Source organism: Crinia signifera, chromosome 6 (genome assembly GCF_055691185.1).
Source record: "Crinia signifera chromosome 6, ASM5569118v1, whole genome shotgun sequence".
NCBI lineage: Eukaryota > Metazoa > Chordata > Amphibia > Anura > Myobatrachidae > Crinia > Crinia signifera.
The window spans coordinates 68,975,927-68,996,514 of record NC_139222.1 but is presented as its reverse complement, the minus strand read 5'-3'; the positions used below and the strand labels follow the sequence as shown (position 1 = coordinate 68,996,514).

General features: G+C 39.3%; 1 protein-coding gene across 21 annotated transcripts in view; it reads left to right on the top strand.

The window, feature by feature from the left end:
- Positions 1-20,588, top strand: part of KCNMA1 (potassium calcium-activated channel subfamily M alpha 1) — a 459,278-nt gene that overhangs the window by 286,156 nt on the left and 152,534 nt on the right. For all 21 annotated transcript variants that reach the window (XM_083146231.1, XM_083146240.1, XM_083146230.1 and 18 more), the window contains exon 9: positions 6,628-6,719. In XM_083146231.1, coding sequence (XP_083002357.1) covers positions 6,628-6,719 — 92 coding nt within the window. The remainder of the gene's footprint in view (positions 1-6,627; positions 6,720-20,588) is intronic.

Genomic DNA, 20,588 nt, shown 5'->3' with positions numbered 1-20,588 from the left:
TTTTGGTCATGCTTTGTATTTGGAATCATACTTTTTAAGCTTGCTTTTAGGTTTGGTGTTGCAGTGCGTTACCACTTTGTTTGTGGAATAAGTTCAACTTTGATGAGGAGCAATGCTCTGCTGATAGCCAGGTTACCATAGATACTTGCCAGTCAGATACGTTTGCTGATCCAGCTGGCAATACACTAACTGAATTTTTCTAATGGGGGTGGATAGTATTCATCCACTTGTCTTAGTGTCATGTCTGTAGTGAGTATCACCTGTAGCATGTAAGCAACCCCTTGTGATAAATGGTTTAGCATTTTGTGCTTTACTTGTGTGATACTTTGCCATTTTCACAGCAGGACAGTTTTACAGATTACTCAGAACTTTCCTTTGGCTAAACTTTCTTATGTGCTCAAGTGATACCCATTTACAGTAATGACTGCAGTGTTGGGACAGGTAGATTGCTCTATGAAACCTGTACTCTACTGGCCTCAAATGGTGTAGCAAAGATAATATTGGGTTATTTATTCTTATACTCGGGTATATATTTTTTAGCATTAACTAATTTGGTATTGAAGTGGCCTTTAATAAATACTGCATCCCACTACAGTCCAGAAAAGATTTGGGTTTTATATAATGGTTATTGTGAAGATTATTTTTTGCGGTTTCAGCCTACTCCTACTTTGCTTTTTACCCTTTTTTGTCATCCCTGTTGTCCCTAATTATTCCAACAAACAATATGAAATAACACTGTGTCAAAGTGCATACAGGGTGGATTACCCACCTTCAGCTATACATTTGCCTTATCATCATATCATATACGTTTCATTATTCTCCTGCTCAGGACATCTGTGTAGTGCCCCAAGCAGTGGTAATACTAAGTGATGGCTATTTACATCCATGCAGTAAAATGATGTACAGTATGGTCCATATTTCTCGGTTTACATCAACAGATTAGCCTGAGCAGTGTGCTTTGATCAATTCTGCCACCATGATTTGAAAATTGATAAAAATGTATTTGTCTAGCCAAGCCTAGTATTCCTGTACTTCCCCATATAGCAATATCCACTAAGCAGGCAGGGTTTGATTCCTGAGCTAATACAAAACTCAGGCTAGTGCAAAACGTACTAGTAATAAGTTAGATATTACAGGTATTTATGACTTTGCTCCTGCAGTACTGTAGGTTTATTTATTTAACTTTATACCATTTATTGTAGCTTTATAATACTTGTATATAATTGTAATAATCAATGAAATGATTAGTTAGTGCAATGTTGATCTTTTGTACAATGTTAATCATCCCCATATTCTGTTGAATAATGGGTTATTTACAGAATTAAATTTGTAATATTAATGCAAACAAGACCATCCGTATACAGTTTTGTTTTCTAAATGTGTTTTTTAAATGTTGTCTTTCCCTTATCATAATTCATTTGCCATCAGTACTTTGATGAGTTCAATGAGTATATTCACTTAATGTTTTTGTTTTTTTACCGGCCTTCCTGCACAACACATGTCAAATGTTCCTTTTGTCAGTTATTATACAAGCCTTTGACTACAGTTGCTTAAATCATAAGTGTTTGTTGGACAAAACATGGCTCTGTATCTGTGTATTATTTTTAGAAATAAACTGAATTTCCCCTTTACCCCACTCTCCCTAGTGTGTGACCCTCCCAGTAGCATTACCTTTTTTTTTTGTTGCAAACTTTTTTTGTCTATTCGTTTTAGTTTATTTTAAATGTGCCCCCACCACTTCCCTTCCAAACATTTAAGGGACGTCCCCAATAAAATAAATTGGGACCTATATTTTTAACAATTACCTTTTTTTTTTTGCCATCTCATTATCGGTAGCTGTTGACTATATGTCTATGATTGCTATTTTTTTTTTTATAGACTACCACTGTTTTTTTTTTTTTTAGTTTTTTTTATTTGGCAGTACATAAGCCATGTCTCCTTAAATGTAATTTTTTAAATATATATATATAGATATATGTTAACTAACCAGAGGTGTGTTTTCTAGTGAATTTAGTGAATAAATGCATTGATAATGTGAATCTGTTTACTGATGGAACTGAATCCATGTCAGAGGGACCTGGAATTCATTGCAAAGAGAATCTGTCTGTAATGTCCATATATGATGTACGTCTCTTTCAATATCCATCTAGCTTACTATCTGCATGTTGTCCTGTCTCAATGGCATCCCCAGAGCACATTTATGCATTTATTTCATTGTCAGTCTCTCATGCTTTCTGTTTGCAAGTTAACCAGTGTGTTTGTACATACCACTGCATGTCAGTGTATATCAGGTTGTGTGCTGCATTGTCGCTTTATGTGTCTATGTCATCCTTTTGCTTTTATGTTGTTTGTCTGTATGTGATTCCCATACCAACATTTTAATACAATATTCATGGATGGCAGGGTCATTCATCCATACACAACAAGCTTTGTGCACTAATGGAGGGAAGTACAAAATGAGCGTAAGACCTTAGTATAACATGATCAATGTTGCTTGCGTCCAAGGAATTTTTAAGTGTGCAGTTGTTTAAGTTGTTTTTATACCTTGTGGTTGGTTTCATGCTTGATGTCAACTTTTCCTTTTAGCAGATCATAATTTTCTAACTGCACAATGAGCAGCATTAGTACACTTCTTCCAAAATCTAGGACTTAGCACCACACAAAGCAAGGAAAAAGTTTTCTTGCAAATGTGTGTGTTTTTTTCCGACAGCAGGGGAAGGCCGGCAGTGCTCCCATTAATGGGGCATGCCTATGTAAAATACATGGGGAGGATGCTCCCGCAAGCCATGACTCCCGATTATGTCATTCTTGGGGCGTGGCCAGCACTCTGTGAGCTCCTGACAATGCCCCCAGCCCCTCAGACTCACTGAATAGACGCATGCTCAAAGTGCAGCAACTGGATCAATGTCACTGGGGAGAAGCCCCTATTTTGGTACACCCATAGATTGGTGTAGTCTGCACCCCACTAGTGATGCCAGTAATATTAAAATATTACAAATATAAGGAAAACCCCTAAATTCAATGCATCAGGTTACTGTAAAATGTAATTTGAGTTATTATTATTCTGTGCATTCTAAAGATGTATTAAACAGAGCAGCTTTGGACATGCTTTTATTAAGAAGCAGCATTAACAGTGGTTTTCTATAGCCACTTCATCAACTGTCGTTGTTGCTACCATCTATCACTAAAATGGCGCTAAAGATTGGAATGCATGCCTCAATTATCTCTCCAATCTGCCAGATATCCACAGATTGCCCAAATAATTTTACAGTGTTGACTGATCTGAATATATTGCCAGGTCATCTCTGTTTGATGTAACATTTGATAAGATGAAAGTCATCAGCATTGGGACATGTAAGCACATCTATGCATTTTATCTGCATGTGTATGTCCAGCTTAGAGCAGCTAAGCAAAACTACAATATGTTACCTTGGCGACCCTGGGCGTAATAGTAAACACAGCTAAATTTGTGCTTTCAATTTCACTAATAAATAACAAAAAATTGAAAAACAAAAATTAAAAAAATTTACAATAAATAATTGTAAACTATTTTTTCCCCTAGTTTTGCCATCCCTTACTCTAATACCCTGAATACGTAATCTATGGCAAGAGATGCCCAGCAGATTTTATTGCTGATAGGGTTTTACCTATGGTGATAGAAGTGCTAGTTTTTAAGACTTCCCTTTTTTAAATTACATTAGGCCTTACTTTTTTGTAACTGCTGTCCTTTACTCAGTTAAAAATAACCCAATTTTTGACCGTGATTTTGATATGAGATGATGCTGGCTCCTCTTTGTTTATATATGCTTGCCATTTGTAAACAGGTGGACACTTATAAGCCAACAACACAATGCCTTTGTCAGTAAAAAGTTGAGAAGGCTTAACATAAATGATGGTTAAATACAAAGTAGTGCAGCCTTAGCCCCATTTTAGATTACACCCTGTATATTCTATAAAAATGATGTGCGGTTAAATGTCATATTTTGGGTGTTTCCTCAACTGTAACTTAAGTAGTTTTTTTTTTTTTTTTAAATGCTCCCTTAATGCATGTTTGAGGAATGTTTTATAATTGTGGTTTGTCTTTGCAGTATATATATGTGTATATGTATAAATCTTTGCAATGTCTAACAGATTTACCTGACTTAATTCTTAGAAAATGCACCTTCTGGCCATTACTCCTTTTTATATTACAATTATATTTTTAATGTGTAATTCCTTTTTGTGGACTTTTTTTTTTTGTGACATTTCCCCTTTTTTTCTTTTCTTACATTTTTGGGCATTATTTAGTGGACCCAAATATTTTTTGCTCTTTCAAACACGCTCGACAGAGGGAGATCAGCTCCGCGCCTTAGATGTGAAACCAGTCTTGGGTTGTGAACCTGCATGTCTAATATGTTGCCGAGTTATTTGCCTCTTGGCTGCAGTTATGTGCACCAGGTCTTTAGGAATGACATTCTAAAAATTCATCCTATTCCATGAAATGTCAAATCTCATTTTAAAACTCTAATTTAGCAATTAAATAAAAGATCAGATGATATGCTCAAAAAAGACTTGTTTGAATTTTTATCACATTGTGCATGTATACAAATACTGTATACATACACACTAGTTGTTTTTTTTTTTTTCTTCTTAAAACTAAATTGGTACATGAATACACCAAGGAATATTTTGTTTACTATCTCAATTATAAAACAAATTAGAAGTCTCCTTAGACAATTGACCTAATTATTCTTACCCCAAGTCTATTAACTTGGCCACAGTCATATCTTACTATCTTTCATCATTTCCTATGCTTCTGCATGTAGCCAATCAGGTCATACTGCAGAATATAGTAGTCAAGGTGCTGAGTGTGTTTTTCACGTGGTAAGCCGTGATTTCTTCACCTGTGGATAGCTAGGGGAGGCGTGTGTGGCTGCAAGTGATATCATGAATGATCTGATACTGGGAAGGAAAATGAAGCAAGCAGAAAGCTGTGTAGATGAGGAAAAGTCCCCCTAGAGCACAGCGTTTGACACATCAAAGTGATGATTAAGACCTGTTGACAATTGCCCATTGATTTTCTATTACAGTGATATAAAACATGTTTTGGGCCAACTTATCAAGGCTGGACTAGTAAAGATTCTACTTAAAATAAAACATAAAGAATTGTTTTAAAATGTAATAAAGAAAAAAAATAATACTTTGTTTTAGTAATATTTTAGTTACCCAATATTTGTACCACTGCTGTCCTTGTTAGGATAGGAATAGTAAAAAAAAGCTGTCAAAAGACATGGCTGCCGCTGGTGACACTCAGCGATAGCCACCACTGTTGGTAGCTTGTTATAATAATAATTTTTTTCAAGACTTAGTATGTAGATTGGCAGTCTTAATTGTGTATACAGAAAGGGGTAGGTGCACCCACTGGCGAGAGTAGATAAACTAACACAGGAAGGTTTAACTGAAAAAATTCCTAATGTACAGCCAAATAAATCTGAAATGACTCAAACACAAAAATAAAGGACCATAGTGCAGTATTGTAAGACACTTGAGATTGGTTTAATTCAATCAGTCCACTCACATGGATCCATCAAATATGCGCATGTCACAAATCTTTGGGAGAACTCCTCCTGAATTTATTTGCTCCTAAAACTGGCAAGAGACTCAATAGTGCAATATTGTTTGGTATATAAAATATAACATTTTTATATACCAAACAATATTGCACTATTGAGTCTCTTGCCAGTTTTAGGAGCAAGTAAATTCAGGAGGAGTTCTCCCAAAGATTACTGACATGCGCATATTTGATGGATCCATGTGAGTGGACTGATTGAATTAACCCAATCTCAAGTGTCTTACAATACTGCACTATGGTCCTTTCTTTTTGTGTTTAAATCATTTTGGATTTATTTGGCTGTACATCATGAATTTTTTCAGTTAAACCCTTCTGTATAAGTTTATCTACTCTCGCCAGTGGGTGCACCTACCCCTTTCTGTATCCATTTGTATTTCAAAGCTTTTGGTGAAAGCTTTTCTTGGTGTCATCCTGGGCTGAGTGTGTGTTGCGCTGTGGTTAAATCATCCATTTGTCTCTACCAGTCTTAATTGTGTGATATGATTGGCTGATGTTTGGAACATACAGATAGAACCATCCTCATCCAGCCCTTTAATAGAGTTAAGTGATCCAGAGCTGTTGGACTTAATCCTCTGCTAATCCCCTACTGTATTGTTCTATGTATTGTATTGCAGCTGAAAACAATAGGCCTTGGTGAGCCGTGGCTCACCATGGCTATCCAGAGATGGCTAGTTGAAGAAGACTCCATCTGTATTGTTAATTATTTAACAGCATAATATCCACATTCCAACTTCCTATAAGAGTATATCCTCAACAAGATCTGGTTATAATGAAGGTATTGATTGTATAATATATCACAAGCACATTCCTTTACCCTGGTGCTAAAGCAATGTCCGATTTTTTTTTTGGTGAAAATAAACATTCAGCATCATGCCTGACCATCCAAACCTGGTTTTATTAGCTGGGGCTGTTCCCCCAATTCCACCCCCCCCCCTATGTCGAGCGTGTCCTTTTCTGCAACAGACGTCCTTTCTTTCTTTTTAGTCTTCTCTTCTGTCTCCTGTCTTCCTTCCTAGGCCATGTTTGCCAGCTACGTCCCCGAAATCATAGAGTTAATAGGAAACCGAAAGAAATATGGTGGTTCTTATAGTGCAGTTAGTGGACGGAAGTAAGTATTGACCGAGGTGTGGTGTCACTGCTGCAGGGCAAACCTCTCTGCATGCGATTTGTCCTTTGTTTGTTTTTTTCTTCCTATTTCTCGTTCCACGCACTCAGGCAATGTTTGCCCGATACGTCCCCGAAATTGCTGCTCTCATCCTTAATCGGAAGAAATATGGCGGGACGTTTAACTCAACAAGAGGGAGAAAGTAAGTTTTTTGTTTTGTTTTTGGTTTACTTTTTTTTTTTCATTTTGGACAAGCTAAATTGCAGATATTTTAAAGGTATTCCAATTATCAATAACTACCTATATGTTTTTTGTTTTTTTATCTAGTGTAGTCTAGGAAATAACTAGTGGTTCTCAGAATTGCAGGGATTGACATCAGCTTGTACAATACAGAGCACAAATAGTACAGAAACAATTAATTATAATATTGATGTAAAATTTGTATTATGCACAGTGTCCCCTAAATGGAGCTAGCTCAATTACAAAGCTATTAGCAAATTATTATGCAAAAGTTTTGGCTAGAGCTATTGGTTAATTATTTTAACACCATAAAAAGGTCCAGTAAAGGGCCAAATTCTCCTCAACCTTTATATACTGTATGTGTGTTATGCAGCATTTTTACAGACATCTGTTTAATCCTTTACTGTACAGCCGTCTTTACAGTATACAAAGTCTCTGCCGCGCAAGCACTGGCTTTAGTTCATCGTAAGCCAACTGACCTGCAAATGTGTTTTTCACTGTGAGAGGAAGTCAGAGCCTCCCAAAAATAGGAAAAACATGCAAACACCTCAAAAATAATGTCTGGGTTAGAGTTGACCTAGTGCTGCGAGTATGTTGTGTTCTTCAGTACTTTACAATACTGTATGTACAAAACTGTTTGCTTTTTCTTAAGGCCACATAGAGCCTAATGGCTGATGAAACACACACACACTACAAATGTAGTTATCCAATTGGATAGTCTAACGTGTAACATTTAAGGCTCGATTCAGAGTTGGGTGCAGTTGTAGCATCTGATGCAGGTGACTTATTTCAGCTGTCTGCACTTGTGTCTGAGTAATACTGCGAACACGTCACAATGAGTACCGCTGGTGTAGGTCGAATGAATTTGGATGCAGAGAGGCAATTTCAGTGGGTGTTCCTGGAGGTAACAAGAGGGTAGTTAGCCAGATGCAGGTGTGTTGTGGCCAGCTATGTCTTTTTTTTCCATAGTCGCACTGATGTCAGCAGCCATATTGAGAAGAATATTCGCCATTGGGCAGTGCACATTGTTTTGCACATAGCGGTGGATGTGTGCTGCAGTCGATGTGTGTCTCAGTTTGCATTCCATCGGCTTTGGCATTTTATCCGCCTCTGAGTCAGTCTTGTAGCATTACTATGTGCGCCAAATTGGTTGAACAGTTGTTTAACATACAACTGTTCTTGTCTCTTCCATTGTGAGTGTCTTATATGTTATTTTAGAAATCAAGGTTTTCCTACATGAATTTGGGTAATGTAAACCTGTTCTCAATATATTCCTTTAAAATGCAAACTGCTTACATTAAACATTCAATAATGTCGCAAGCTAGTAATTTCTATAACACTGCTTGTTGCCCATCTCGAACATAAATTGCATTAATAACATATTAGAACTAGCAAACAATTGTTTTTGCTACTGATGCAGATTTGCTGCTGATTGGCAAATGACTTGCAGTTCTGTGCTATTCCAGCACGTGTATTCGTTCTGACTGACCGATCCTTCGTCTCAGGCCAGAAATCATGCTTAATAAGTTATTTTAAATTAGTTTAAAGAGTTTTATTCACTAATTATCACCAGCATCGGCCATTCGGTAATAACTTCAGTTCTCCTCAGGATTTCATATGTTTTTAGTGAGTTAACCTCGCAGTCAGGGGTTAAAGTTAGGGGGAACGGGGTAAAACGGAGTTCCACCACCTATAATGGTGAGGTGGAACATTTTTACCTCCACATTGGCCCTGCACTAATTCACATAGAATAGCATTATAATGCAGTATAATGGCAGGATGCCAAAAAAAACCTACCATTGGCCCTGTCTCTGCCTATTGGGGGGTAGGGGAGAGGGGGTAATTAGGTGGCATAGAGAAATTAGTTCCCCCACCTCCGCATGACCACTTTAACCCCTGCTCAGTTAACAATTTTTTTAAAGCAAGTAACTTGTCAATATTTTGAAATTTACTGTTAAAAATCATGTATGGAGAAACCGTGCTTCATGGCAGAAGTAGCATACATTTTGAAGCCATTTTTACACTTGCTATTCCTGTATTACATTACTTTGAAGAGTCCTATACAGTTAATGTAATAATGCTCAATGTTAGCATTCGGTTAAATAATGCACTAGCCATTGTGGACAAATGGTGATGTGCCTTTAAGTGGAGTTTCCAATTTAAGTTGATAAATGTGACCAGTATAATCTTGAAAAAAAAAAATTCTACTTCTTGCATTTAACGCAGGCAAATTTCTAGTGGCAACTAATTTAAAAGCATTTGCCTTCAACACTGTGGGAAGTGACCAGGTGACTAGGAACCACATAAGCTAGCTGAACCGCCAGGCCGTCATTGAAATGCATTACACTGTATATGTTCCTATTAGAATTAAAGGATATTTTGTACAATTATAAAGTATTCAGTTGCACTTCAGCAATATCAACATAATTGACTGCGTCATTAGTTACACATTACTCGCACATAAGGGCCCTTGTTCACATGTGATCGCAGTACAAAAATGGGCGAAACCATGTGCACTGCAGGTGGGGCAGATGTAACATGTATAAAGAGAGTTAGATTTGTGTGAGTTATTTTGTTTCTGTGCAGGGTAAATACTGGCTGCATTATTTTTACACTGCAATTTAGATTTCAGTTCCAACACACCCCACCCAAATGTAACTCTCTCTGCACATGTTACATCTGCCCCACCTGCAGTGCACATGGTTTTGCCCATTTTTAAAACAAATTTGTACTGCAATCAGATCTGAATAAGGGACAGAGTTTTCTTGCACACAGTTTACACAAGATCATTAATTCTTCATCAACACTTATTACTCTCAACCGATTATTTGATAAGTGTTTTTTTTTTTTTAGCAACACAGATAGATTGGAATACCTTTAAAATGTCTCATTTGAGTCTAAGCTAGAGTATCAGGATCCCAATCATACTTCTGTGTCCTGGAATCCAAGGTAATAAGTACCATGTGACAGAATGAGGCGTGGAGAGCTGTGTCCATTCATTCCTAGAGGTGCAGTCCCATGTAGCCACAAGCTGGAATCTATACATGAGCTAAAGCTAAGCAGTTGTCATAAAGATAGCACAACATTTTTATAGTAATGGATCTGAAGATAATCATACTGTTATTTGTTCTTAAATGCCTCAGCATATAATAAGGTTTTGGCAAAGCCTAGTAAACAGGTTTATATACATGTCGCAATTTGCTGATAAATGGGGCATACCACATTGTAATCTTTATTATGACCCTTTCCCTACTAGCAGAAGTAGCATCATTCAGTGTCCTGTTATCTCCAACCTCTTTGTTCCATGATGCTGCTGACTGTCTATTTGTATAATCCATGTGTGCTGGCTAGTGGCCCCACAATGATTAGCATGATATAAATCTATGACAATGCTTTCCAATTTTCCTACATAATCGAGGACTGTGTAAGTCACTACAGGGGATATAATATAATGACACAGTGGTCACTGATTCCTGTAACTTCAAAACAATAGCAGACTCTGGGCTGATACAGAGTTGCAGCATATGCGTCCAAACGATAACCTCTAAAAACAAAATGCATGTGACAATAGCATACAGTATTCAACCCCATATTCTGAACTGGATATTTGCAACATCTGCGCAAGGTTTATGTCAGGAATACATTGGATAAAAAGGCTCAGACATCTACAATTAATTGCAGCAATACCACATTTTGTTGAGGAATGGGGCGGGTTATCTGCAAAATCCAAAACATTGGAAATCCTTGATTCACTGATTCCGTCCCAAAAATAATCAGAAGGTCTGGGATTTTAACATGTATGATTTTTCTAATCCCCAATGCTCCACCTCATGTTAGTTCAACCTGACCAGAGACCTTTCAGAGTTGTTAGCTAATGTAAATAGAGTTACCACGCTTTGCAAAATTGTGAGAGAATTGTGAGTGGATCACTACTATCAATACATAATTCACAGACCATCAAAGGGATTTTACTATCTGTGCAAATGTGTAAAGGTTTTGCACCTTTTCCGAGAGGGCAAGTCACGTATGACCTCCCTTGAGCTTCCTGGCAGTTTTGGTCCTTTTGCATACATTGTATCATGTGCAGTCCCAACCGAGGCTGGCAAATCTGACAAATCTTAATGGTGGCCCTTGCAATCTCCAGCTCCGATCCATTGCGCACGGTACCGTGATTTGGAATCAGAGCTAAAATACATGCGATTTGACACTTTTTCACCTGATTTCTCAGGCCAGTCTGTAGAAATCGGGTGAAAAGGGCCCAAATCACACTAGTGCACAGTATGGGCACCTTAAGTCTGAGGCTTCCACTAATATGCGAATGAGACAGGTTCGAAGTGGTTATCGCTAATGTCACAGGTCAATGCTTGGGCACTCCTGCAATTTTTTAGACACAGAAAACAGAAGGTTTGCACCCCCAAATGCCAGCTCCCAGTCAGTCAGACTGCAACAAGATTATGATTACAATCCATATGCATTTTCTGTTGCTAATTCCCCTTGTACTGTACATGCGTGATTTGATTGGTACGCATGCACAGATGTTAGATATTCCCTTAATTCTCTAATTAGTGAACAACTCTGAAAAAAACCTATGTCATAAGCAAGATACAGTTTTTGTTATCAAAACAAACATTTAAATAAAAACCTTTATTTGCTATGGGATTGTGTATAAATAAAAAATAGGTACTTGTGTATTTTGGCGGCGCCCATCGCATACCATAACGTATACGATGGTATGCTATGCGACGCGATATCGTACGATAGTGCACGATGGCATACAATTTTCAAATTGTATGCCATTGTACATGGCATACAATGCCATATGATGCGATGCGATTAAACATTGTATAAGCACCCTAATGGGTGCTTATACAATGTTAAGCACCCTAATGGGTGCTTACAATGTTAAATGCACCCCCACGCCGCCCCCCCCCCCACTATAAACGTGAACCCGAAGCGTGGCGAGCGCAGCGGTACGCGTCCTACGACCTTTTCATACCCCCACTATCCACGTCGGCGTGGAGTTGAGAATAGAATAGTGTGGCGAGCGCAGCGAGCCACCGAGCCCGAAGCGTGGCGAGCGCAGCGGATACCTGTGAAGCCCACGAAGGGACGCGTTTACCTGCGCTCGCCACACTATTCTATTCTCAACTCCACGCCGACGTGGATAGTGGGGGTATGAAAAGGTCGTAGGACACGTACTGCCGGGCTCCCTGCGCTCGCCACGCTTCGGGTTCACGTTTATAGTGGGGGGGTGGCAATTTTTTATCGTATAGGGGGTCAAAATCGCGTCGCATCGTATGGCATGCGATGCGTTCATCGTACGATGGACATCGGGGGCACCGCCAAAATACACAAGTACCAAAAATATTTCGGAAATAAACACTCAAAATTCAGCTACAGAGGTGAAGTCAACCAATGTATCAACCAATTAGAGATGGCAGTAGTGTGACTAGACAATTAGACAATTTTTTAAAAATAAACAAACTAGGTAAAAAAATATTAATTCTAGATTTTTTTTTGTATGTAAAATTGTATTACATTTTGCAGTCTTTTCATACTATGGTGATGTTACACAGTGTTTTGAACATTAAAGTTCATGGGTCAAATCATTCTGTGATGACACCTTGAAGTAAATGATGGAGATTCTCCATCTCACTGAAATATTAACTGTAAGGGTGAAATTTAATGGGATGAGAGATTCAGAAAGTGAGAGATTTGGTAAGAAATCTCCATTTATTTATTTATTTTAAAGCGGCAATCATTTGCACCAGTGGTTCCCTAACTGTGTGCCGTGGCACCCTGGGTGCCTTGACTTGGTGGTCCAGGACCAATTGAAATTAATTATGGTCCATATAACCAGTGCTTGTGGTTGCGTCATAAAATATGTGGCAAATCAGCAGCTAATCTTGTCCCTCACTACATAATTAAACCTAAAGATAACATTTAAACATTATTTATTTAATTAATATTTGTGTTCTTTATTTCTCAATAAAATACTTTTGGCCTAGGGGTACTGTAGATATAATTCTGATACTATAGGGTGCCGGGATGCAAAAAAGGTTGGGAACCACTGATTTACACTTCAAAATCAAACTGGTAAATGATTGCCACTTTAAAAAAATTGGAAATTTCTTACCAAATCTCTCACTTTCTGAATCTCTTATCCTATTAAATTTCTAGTTTTCTTTATGATAAAAGTGCAAAAATGCTTTAAGTGCACATATTTTGCATGTTACAAAATAACACATTGACAATGCAGATATTACAAAAGAAAAAAAAAGCAATGTAAAAGTGGCATTATCCTAAATCATAAGCCAATGAGCTAAGCAGACTATGCCTGTGGGTGTTTGGTGACCACTGCCCTTTTATTTCTGTACTTGAAAATCTCATTGTGATATTGTAACATCACAGTATATTGTAGCAATGCTGAATACTGGAGAACACATAAGTGACCAGTAGTCCTACTGTAACTATAAACTACCACCTTTCAAATGGGGAAAATCATTCACCATTAAATTATTCCCTCCCTGCTCGCAGCGCTAAGTAAGTCTAGACTCACTCGGCGCTGCAATGGCCTTGGGGAAAAAAAGGCTGCTGATGTCCCAATAGCCAGAAAACACTGAATGTATACCCCCAAACGCCCACAGAATGCCTATCACCCTGCAAGCAGCGAACAAAGTCTAGCCTTCGCTAGCTGCCTTTGGGCAGACAGCTCCAACTTGCACACTACGTACCATACCCATGTGGGGTCATTCGATAATCGCTCGGTCTGTGAATCCGCATCCCCTGAATCCGCATCCCCGCGACGAGGTCTGAATGACCCCCTTAATGGCAGGGACTTCTCTCTATGCCTCTGTCTGCTGTGTGTTGAGCATTATATTTGCTACTGGTCCTGCAACCCTTGTAACCTTGGTTGCTGCAAACTGTTTTTGTATGCTGGTGATTGTGGAACAGCAAATGCCAGCATTCCCTAAAATCCCATTCACATTACCCTCAGAAGGGTTCTGCTGAGCGACAGCTTTTCAAAAACCATGCAGGTCATGCAGGTCATTTTGGCTATGTAGCCAATGACCTGCATGTTCAGTGGCCACTGGTGACTGTGCCAAATTGTGTGTGACACGCTCGGGGGTTGTCAGTATCATTAGGTCCGACTTGTCCTTTGGACAAGTCGGCCTAATGTATGGGGGCCTTAACACATAATTAAAGGCCAGGTTTGATATATAATGAGTATTATGTATGCAATGTTCTGTTGTTACCAACTCATATAAAGCATTCTAACATCACGATGCCAACATCACCATCAATTAAATTTCTCTTATTGAACGGCTCAGCACGTTTTGACGCATATGGACACAACTCTGTATTAAGCCCTTATTGTTCAAAGTTTTCATGAGCAGCACACTAGGCAGAAAGGCCTAAGCATGTACAAAACATGGGCATACTAAAAATATTTTGATTAAGGTTATCATTATTAATAATGGCTAATGTAGGCTGCAAAGTAAACCCTGGTCCCAGCTCACTGTATAAATAACTCTTAAAGTTTTATTATTACTACTTAAATATTTAAATAATGTGTTTAAATCAGTTTGAAAGCATATTCATAAAAATATTCACAGTGGCTTAGTCACAAACAAGTCCCTGTTAAACTGGGATGACTTTTCTTAGATGCAGTAGGTAATTGTCTCCCTGCAGCCATGTCAATTTCTAGTTCTGTCTTTGATATATGTCTATATATATATATATATATATATATATATATATATATATATATATATATATATATATATACACTATATGCATTATTCTTACTACTAACCCTCCTTATTGAGAGGATTTATTATCAGTTATAAAGCATTATTTGGGACATGTATGAATGCCATCTTAAAAAAATCTGCTACATAATACTACAAATAGCATTTAATAGTGTACAGTATACAGTGGCTTAATATATTCCCAGGGCATGTCTCACTTTTTCTTTTGTATTATTTCACACTATTTTTTTTTGCATTCATCATCGAATATAACTTATTTTTTCTTTACATGCAATACGAATGCACGTTCCGTTCTAGCCTATGTGCAGGGATGCAAACTGATGTGCATGCGTACAACATTTGTTTGCTAGTGCCCACACAGAGGAGAAATCCTTTGGTGGTTACTGATACCCCTTTTAGACATACTACTCTGGAATTGACCCTGCATTTTGACTGCTAGGTCATTTTCCCAGGTGCAGCCAGCGCCCTTTCACACTTACAGTAGCAAATTACCAGGTGAAGCAGTTCTACCTGGTAATTTGCTGAAAAACCCTGGGTTTTTCTTATGACTGAAAGGGTCAACCCGGGTGGAAAATCCCGGGTCCTCAACCCAGGTAAAAAGGAAGGGTATGAGACCTGGGTTTTAACACCTGGGTTGACTTTTTCAGACATACCAAAATCCCGGGTTGATGCTCGTTCATGTGCAAAAACCTTGGATTTTGGATTATGTTTGAAAGGAGTGTTACACTACTTACCCTCTGTAGCCACTGACAGAGGTGTTTGGGGGTGGGGATGGACAGTGTTCCCAGAAACCCTTTTCGGAAGATGGCCTGATTTGGACAAACTCATTTAGGCCATATTATTTAAGTTTCTTAAAAGGTCATGAATTCCTTCTTTTTCCCTTACCTCCTGAGCTTTACTTTTATTAATAATAGAGAATAATATGAAGAATCAGTGGTATGACTTCCAGGATACAGTAGATACATTTTAATATAAAAATGCCAAATGGTTAAATTATGTTTCTAGCCAGTGTAAAAGTTGGCTATAACAACAAATGAGGCAGCATTTCTCAAGTACATTCACTGCTTGATACATCACACCCGTAAAAGCCACATATTGTGAATAACATTTAATTCATTATTCTTAGTAACCAAAAGATTAATTTAAAATGTGACTACATTTACTATATTACTAGTCATTTATATAACACACTCATATTCTGCAGCACAATACAGTTTATATTTGAATTTTACATCAGTCCCTGCCCCAGTGGTGCTTAAAATCTATATTCAGTAACACATGCACATTAACTTTGTTGGAAACCAATTCACCTATCAGTATATTTTTAGATTGTGGGAGGAAACCGGAGTACCTGGAGGAAACCCACGCAAGTACGGGGAGAATATACAAACTCCGCACAGTTAGGGCCATGGTGGGAAATGAACCCATGACCTACATGCTGTGGGGCAGTAATGCTAACATTACACCATCCGTGCTGCAGTAGACATCTTTCTTTTCATTATCTCTGTAATTGCCAGTTTCATGTCATGGAGCGCAGGCTCTTGTGAATTAAATGGCTTTCCATCCATTGATCCTAATCCTCAACTTGACAATTTTTTGTGTTGTTTCATTCCTTTATCCATTACATTCACTTTCCCCACACACACAGTCATTTGTTTTATTTGATGAATTCAGCATAAATTGGATCCTCCCTCCCAAAACACCCACAACAGAACAAAATAGTACAGATGAAGACTACCGCGCACACTTTTTTTTCTGTCTACCATGGTACACCTGCACATATTAATACAACCGATTAACCCTTTAAGTGCCAACATCTGTGAGAGATGCGCAAAATATCCACTAAAAATGCCAGCGTCGCTAAAATTTGTTATAAAAATACAAAAAAAAAACGTGTAAAAAAAAAAAGGTAAACATCACAGGTCATTATGATGAATAAAAATGTTTGATGGCAAATTTTCACACCTATTTTGTCAAATTTCCTTGGCACTCAAAGGGTTAAATACATTCTGAATAAATGATATGCATGTCTCCAACACATTTTTATACAAAACAAAATTACGTTTTCTGACTACATTGTAATGTGTATGGGTACCTTTATATTCAATGCAGTGCATTCCAAATAAGCAAAATGTTTTTGCTGATCACATGCATCATTATCAAATTATCCTGTGTATAAACAAGCACAGTTTAGATAACTTAGAAAACAAAGTACTGTATCTGTGTTATAAGGTGTCAGAGTACTAAGAAAGAGTTTATCAGAAAAGTGTATTCTCCCCAATGTTTGGCTTTTCTATATTTTTTCATAGTGGGTACAAACAAAAATTTGAATAAAGTAATATTAGATGTAATACAGACAGTGGCGTAACTACAATTGCCCCCCCCCCTCCTACTCCCCCTCCCCCCACTCACCCGCACTTACCCCCTCACCACTGCATCTTCTGCCGTGACGATCCGTTGAGGTCCCGGCCGTCTTCCTGGACCTGCTGCTGTCTTCAGTTCCGGCACTCCTGCTCCTCTCGCTGAATGTCACATTCAAAATGGCCACCGCCTTACAGCAGACCATTATTTAGGATGCAAGAGGAGGACACTGCCTCCTCTAGCATCCTTAATAACTGTTTGCTGTGAAGGGGGTGGCCATTTTACAAATGGCAGGAGGCCAGGAAGCGGAGGAGGGAGGGACTTAGCGCAGACAGGCTCTGCGGGCATCAGAGATTCGGCGGTGGCAATAGCTTCTGCAGACCCCGCAGCGCCCAAACTTCCCTAGCGCCTCCAAGCGACCTGAATACAGATTAGGATGTTCTTTAGTTTAGAATTGTCTTTGAGTTGAGATAAGGATACAAACTAGGAGCTATTTTTTTATTCAGCCAGAAAAGCTGCCTGATGGAAAACTTCAGTGTTATACAATGTGGAGTACCTGAAGTACATACAGACTATGAGGACTGATGAGGTAGGCCACTAAATAAGGTCTGACACCAATGCTTAAGCCAGAATGGCATAACTACCGTGGATGTTGGGGTACAGCTGCTACCATGGTCCGTAACTTCTTCTGCACCCAGTCATTTTCAGCCCAGCCAGGCCCGTCTGGCACTACCTGGCTGACTCCCAGCAGCAGAACAGTGCAGTGCCGTGAATCATGGTATTTAGGGCAGCAGGGCCTAATGCTGTGAAATGCTTGCCCATAGCAATGTCCTATGCATTAGTCAGGTAGTGGCTCTCCTGCTCTCTCCCTTACACTGTCTTCCTAATACCGTCTCTCCTGCTGATGCTGTCTCTGACATAGTCACTCTTCATGACACCGTCTCTCCCTCTTTCTCTGTCTATCTGGCAGCAGCAGCTGCTGCTCTTCCGCCCGCTGTCCGGGTGATGAGAGGAGAACCAGCAGGTGCAGTCTACAGTTGGACGAAACACATTGGGACCCTCCTCAAAACCTCAAAATAAATAAAGTTTTTCCCAAATGGGAAGCTGGGGTAACAGGATTTCAGTCCAGCGGCTCAATGGCATAGAGGTTTTGAGGAGGGTCCCAACGTGTTTCGTCCAACTGTGGACTGCACCTGCTGGTTCTCCTCTCATCACCCAGACAGCGGGCGGAAGAGCTGCAGCTGCCAGAGCCGCCCTAATTCTGGACATTGTATAGCCAGGACAGCCACACCAGCCTGAATTACCAGACTGTCCAGAGTAATCCCTACAATATATATATATATATATATATATATATATATACCTCACTTTCTTCCTGACACTGTCTCTCTTTCCTTATTTCATTCTCTTCCTGGCACTCTACATGACACACTCCCTATTCCTTTACTTTTCTTGACACTTTCACTTTCTTTCTGGCACTGTCTGTCCCTCTCCATGGCACTGACTCTCCCCCTCACTCCCTTCCTGATACTATCTCTGACACTTTCCCTGACCCTATCTCTCTATGACACTGTCTCTCCCTCACTTCCTGGCACTCTTTCCTTTACTATGATTCTGCCCCTGCTCCTTCTCTTGCCACTGACACTGTATCTCTCCCTTAGGGGTAGATTTATGAAGCAGTGATAAGGGAAGAGCAGTGATAAAGTGCCTAGTACTTTATCACCGGCCAATCAGCTCCTGACTGTTAAGTTACAGGCTTGGATTAAATAGGAGCTGATTGTCCGGTGATAAATTACCAGGCACTGTATCACTTCTCCTCCCTTATTACTGCTTCATAAATCTACCCCTTACTCTCTTCCTGTCACATTCTCTCTATGACATTCTCTCCCTCACTCTTTCTGACCCTGTCTCTCTCCCTTAATCAGTTCTTGACACCATCTCTCTGATGCTCTCTAAATGACACTGTGGGTGAGATTTAATAGGATGAGAGATTCAGAAAGTGAGAGATTTGGTTAGAAATCTTCAGTTTTTTTAAAGTGTCAATCATTTACACTGCAAAACCAGTTCGATTTTGCCGTGTAAATGATTGCCGCTTTAAAAAAACTGGAGATTTCTCACCAAATCTCTCACTTTCTGAAACTCTCATCCTATTAAATTTAGACAGTCAAAGAGAGAGGGATGTGAGACAGAGTCAGGGAGATTCAAAAAGAGAGATAGGGTCAGGAAGAGAGTGAGGGAGAGAAATACAGGGGGACAAATGTAATAGGGTGAGAGTTTCAGAAAGTGAGATATTTTGTGAGAGTTTCCTCCCATTTTTTTAAAGCAGCAATCAATTACACTGCAAAACCAGGTTGATTTTGCCATGTAATTGATTGCTGCTTTAAAAAAAACATGGGAAAACTCCCAAAATCTCTCACTTTCTGAAACTCTCACCCTATTACATTTGTCCCCCTGTATTTCTCTCCCTCACTCTCTTCCTGACCCTATCTCTCTTTTTGAATCTCCCTGACTCTGTCTCACATCCCTCTCTCTTTGACTGTCTCCCTCTCCCTAAGGGCGAGATCTACTAAGCTTGAAAACTGGTAAAATAGATAAACCACCAGCCAATCAGTTCCTAAATGCCTTGTCACAGTCTATGTTTGAAAAATGACAAGTAAGAGGTGATTGGTTGGTGGTTTATCACTCTCCATTTTATCACTTTTCAAACTTAGTACATCTGGCCCATACTCTCTTCTTGAAGCTATCTCCTTCTGACACTCTCTCCCTGACACTTTCTCTTAAACTCTCTGACACTTTCTCCTTTTCCTCTGTGCTTGACACTGTCCCTGACACTCTCCCTAACATTGTCACACTCATCTCTTTCATTCTGTCCCAAGACCCCACACTTTCTCTCATTGATACTCTCTCTCTCTCTTGTTCCTTTCTATTTCACTTTTGTTTGCCCCCTCTCTTTTCCTTCTCACACGTTTCTCTTACGTTCTCTCTGAAACTTTCTCCCGTTCTTTTGCTCCTCTTTCTCTCATTCCCTCTTTTCCAAAGAACCTACTTTCTCTCTTTTTCTCTCTCTCTATTTAAGTTCACAAAACTCTACAGGAAATCATAGTGGCATTGTGATTTTTGTTCTTTTAACCCAAGTATTAGCATGCCATTGTTCTGAAGCCTCAATTGTCAGGCCCCTTTCACACAATCCAGCTCCTGCCGGGCGGCGAAACCCCGCACGGCCAAATGCCGTGCCACACACAGTAGTTAATAATGGACACGATTGTGTCCATTCACACGCGACGGCCACAGCCCGGCTGCCCGTTTGCAGCCATATCCCACCACTGGAAGGGATGGCTGCCTGGCTGTGGCCATCCCCAACATTGAAAACTTCTGAGTGCGGCACGGCATTTGGCCATGTGGGGTTTTGCCGCCCAGCCGGAGCGTGTGAAAGGGGCCTCGTGGTGCTATTGTTCTGGGACCACTAAATGCTATTGTGCTGTTTTTTTGGAGGGAACCA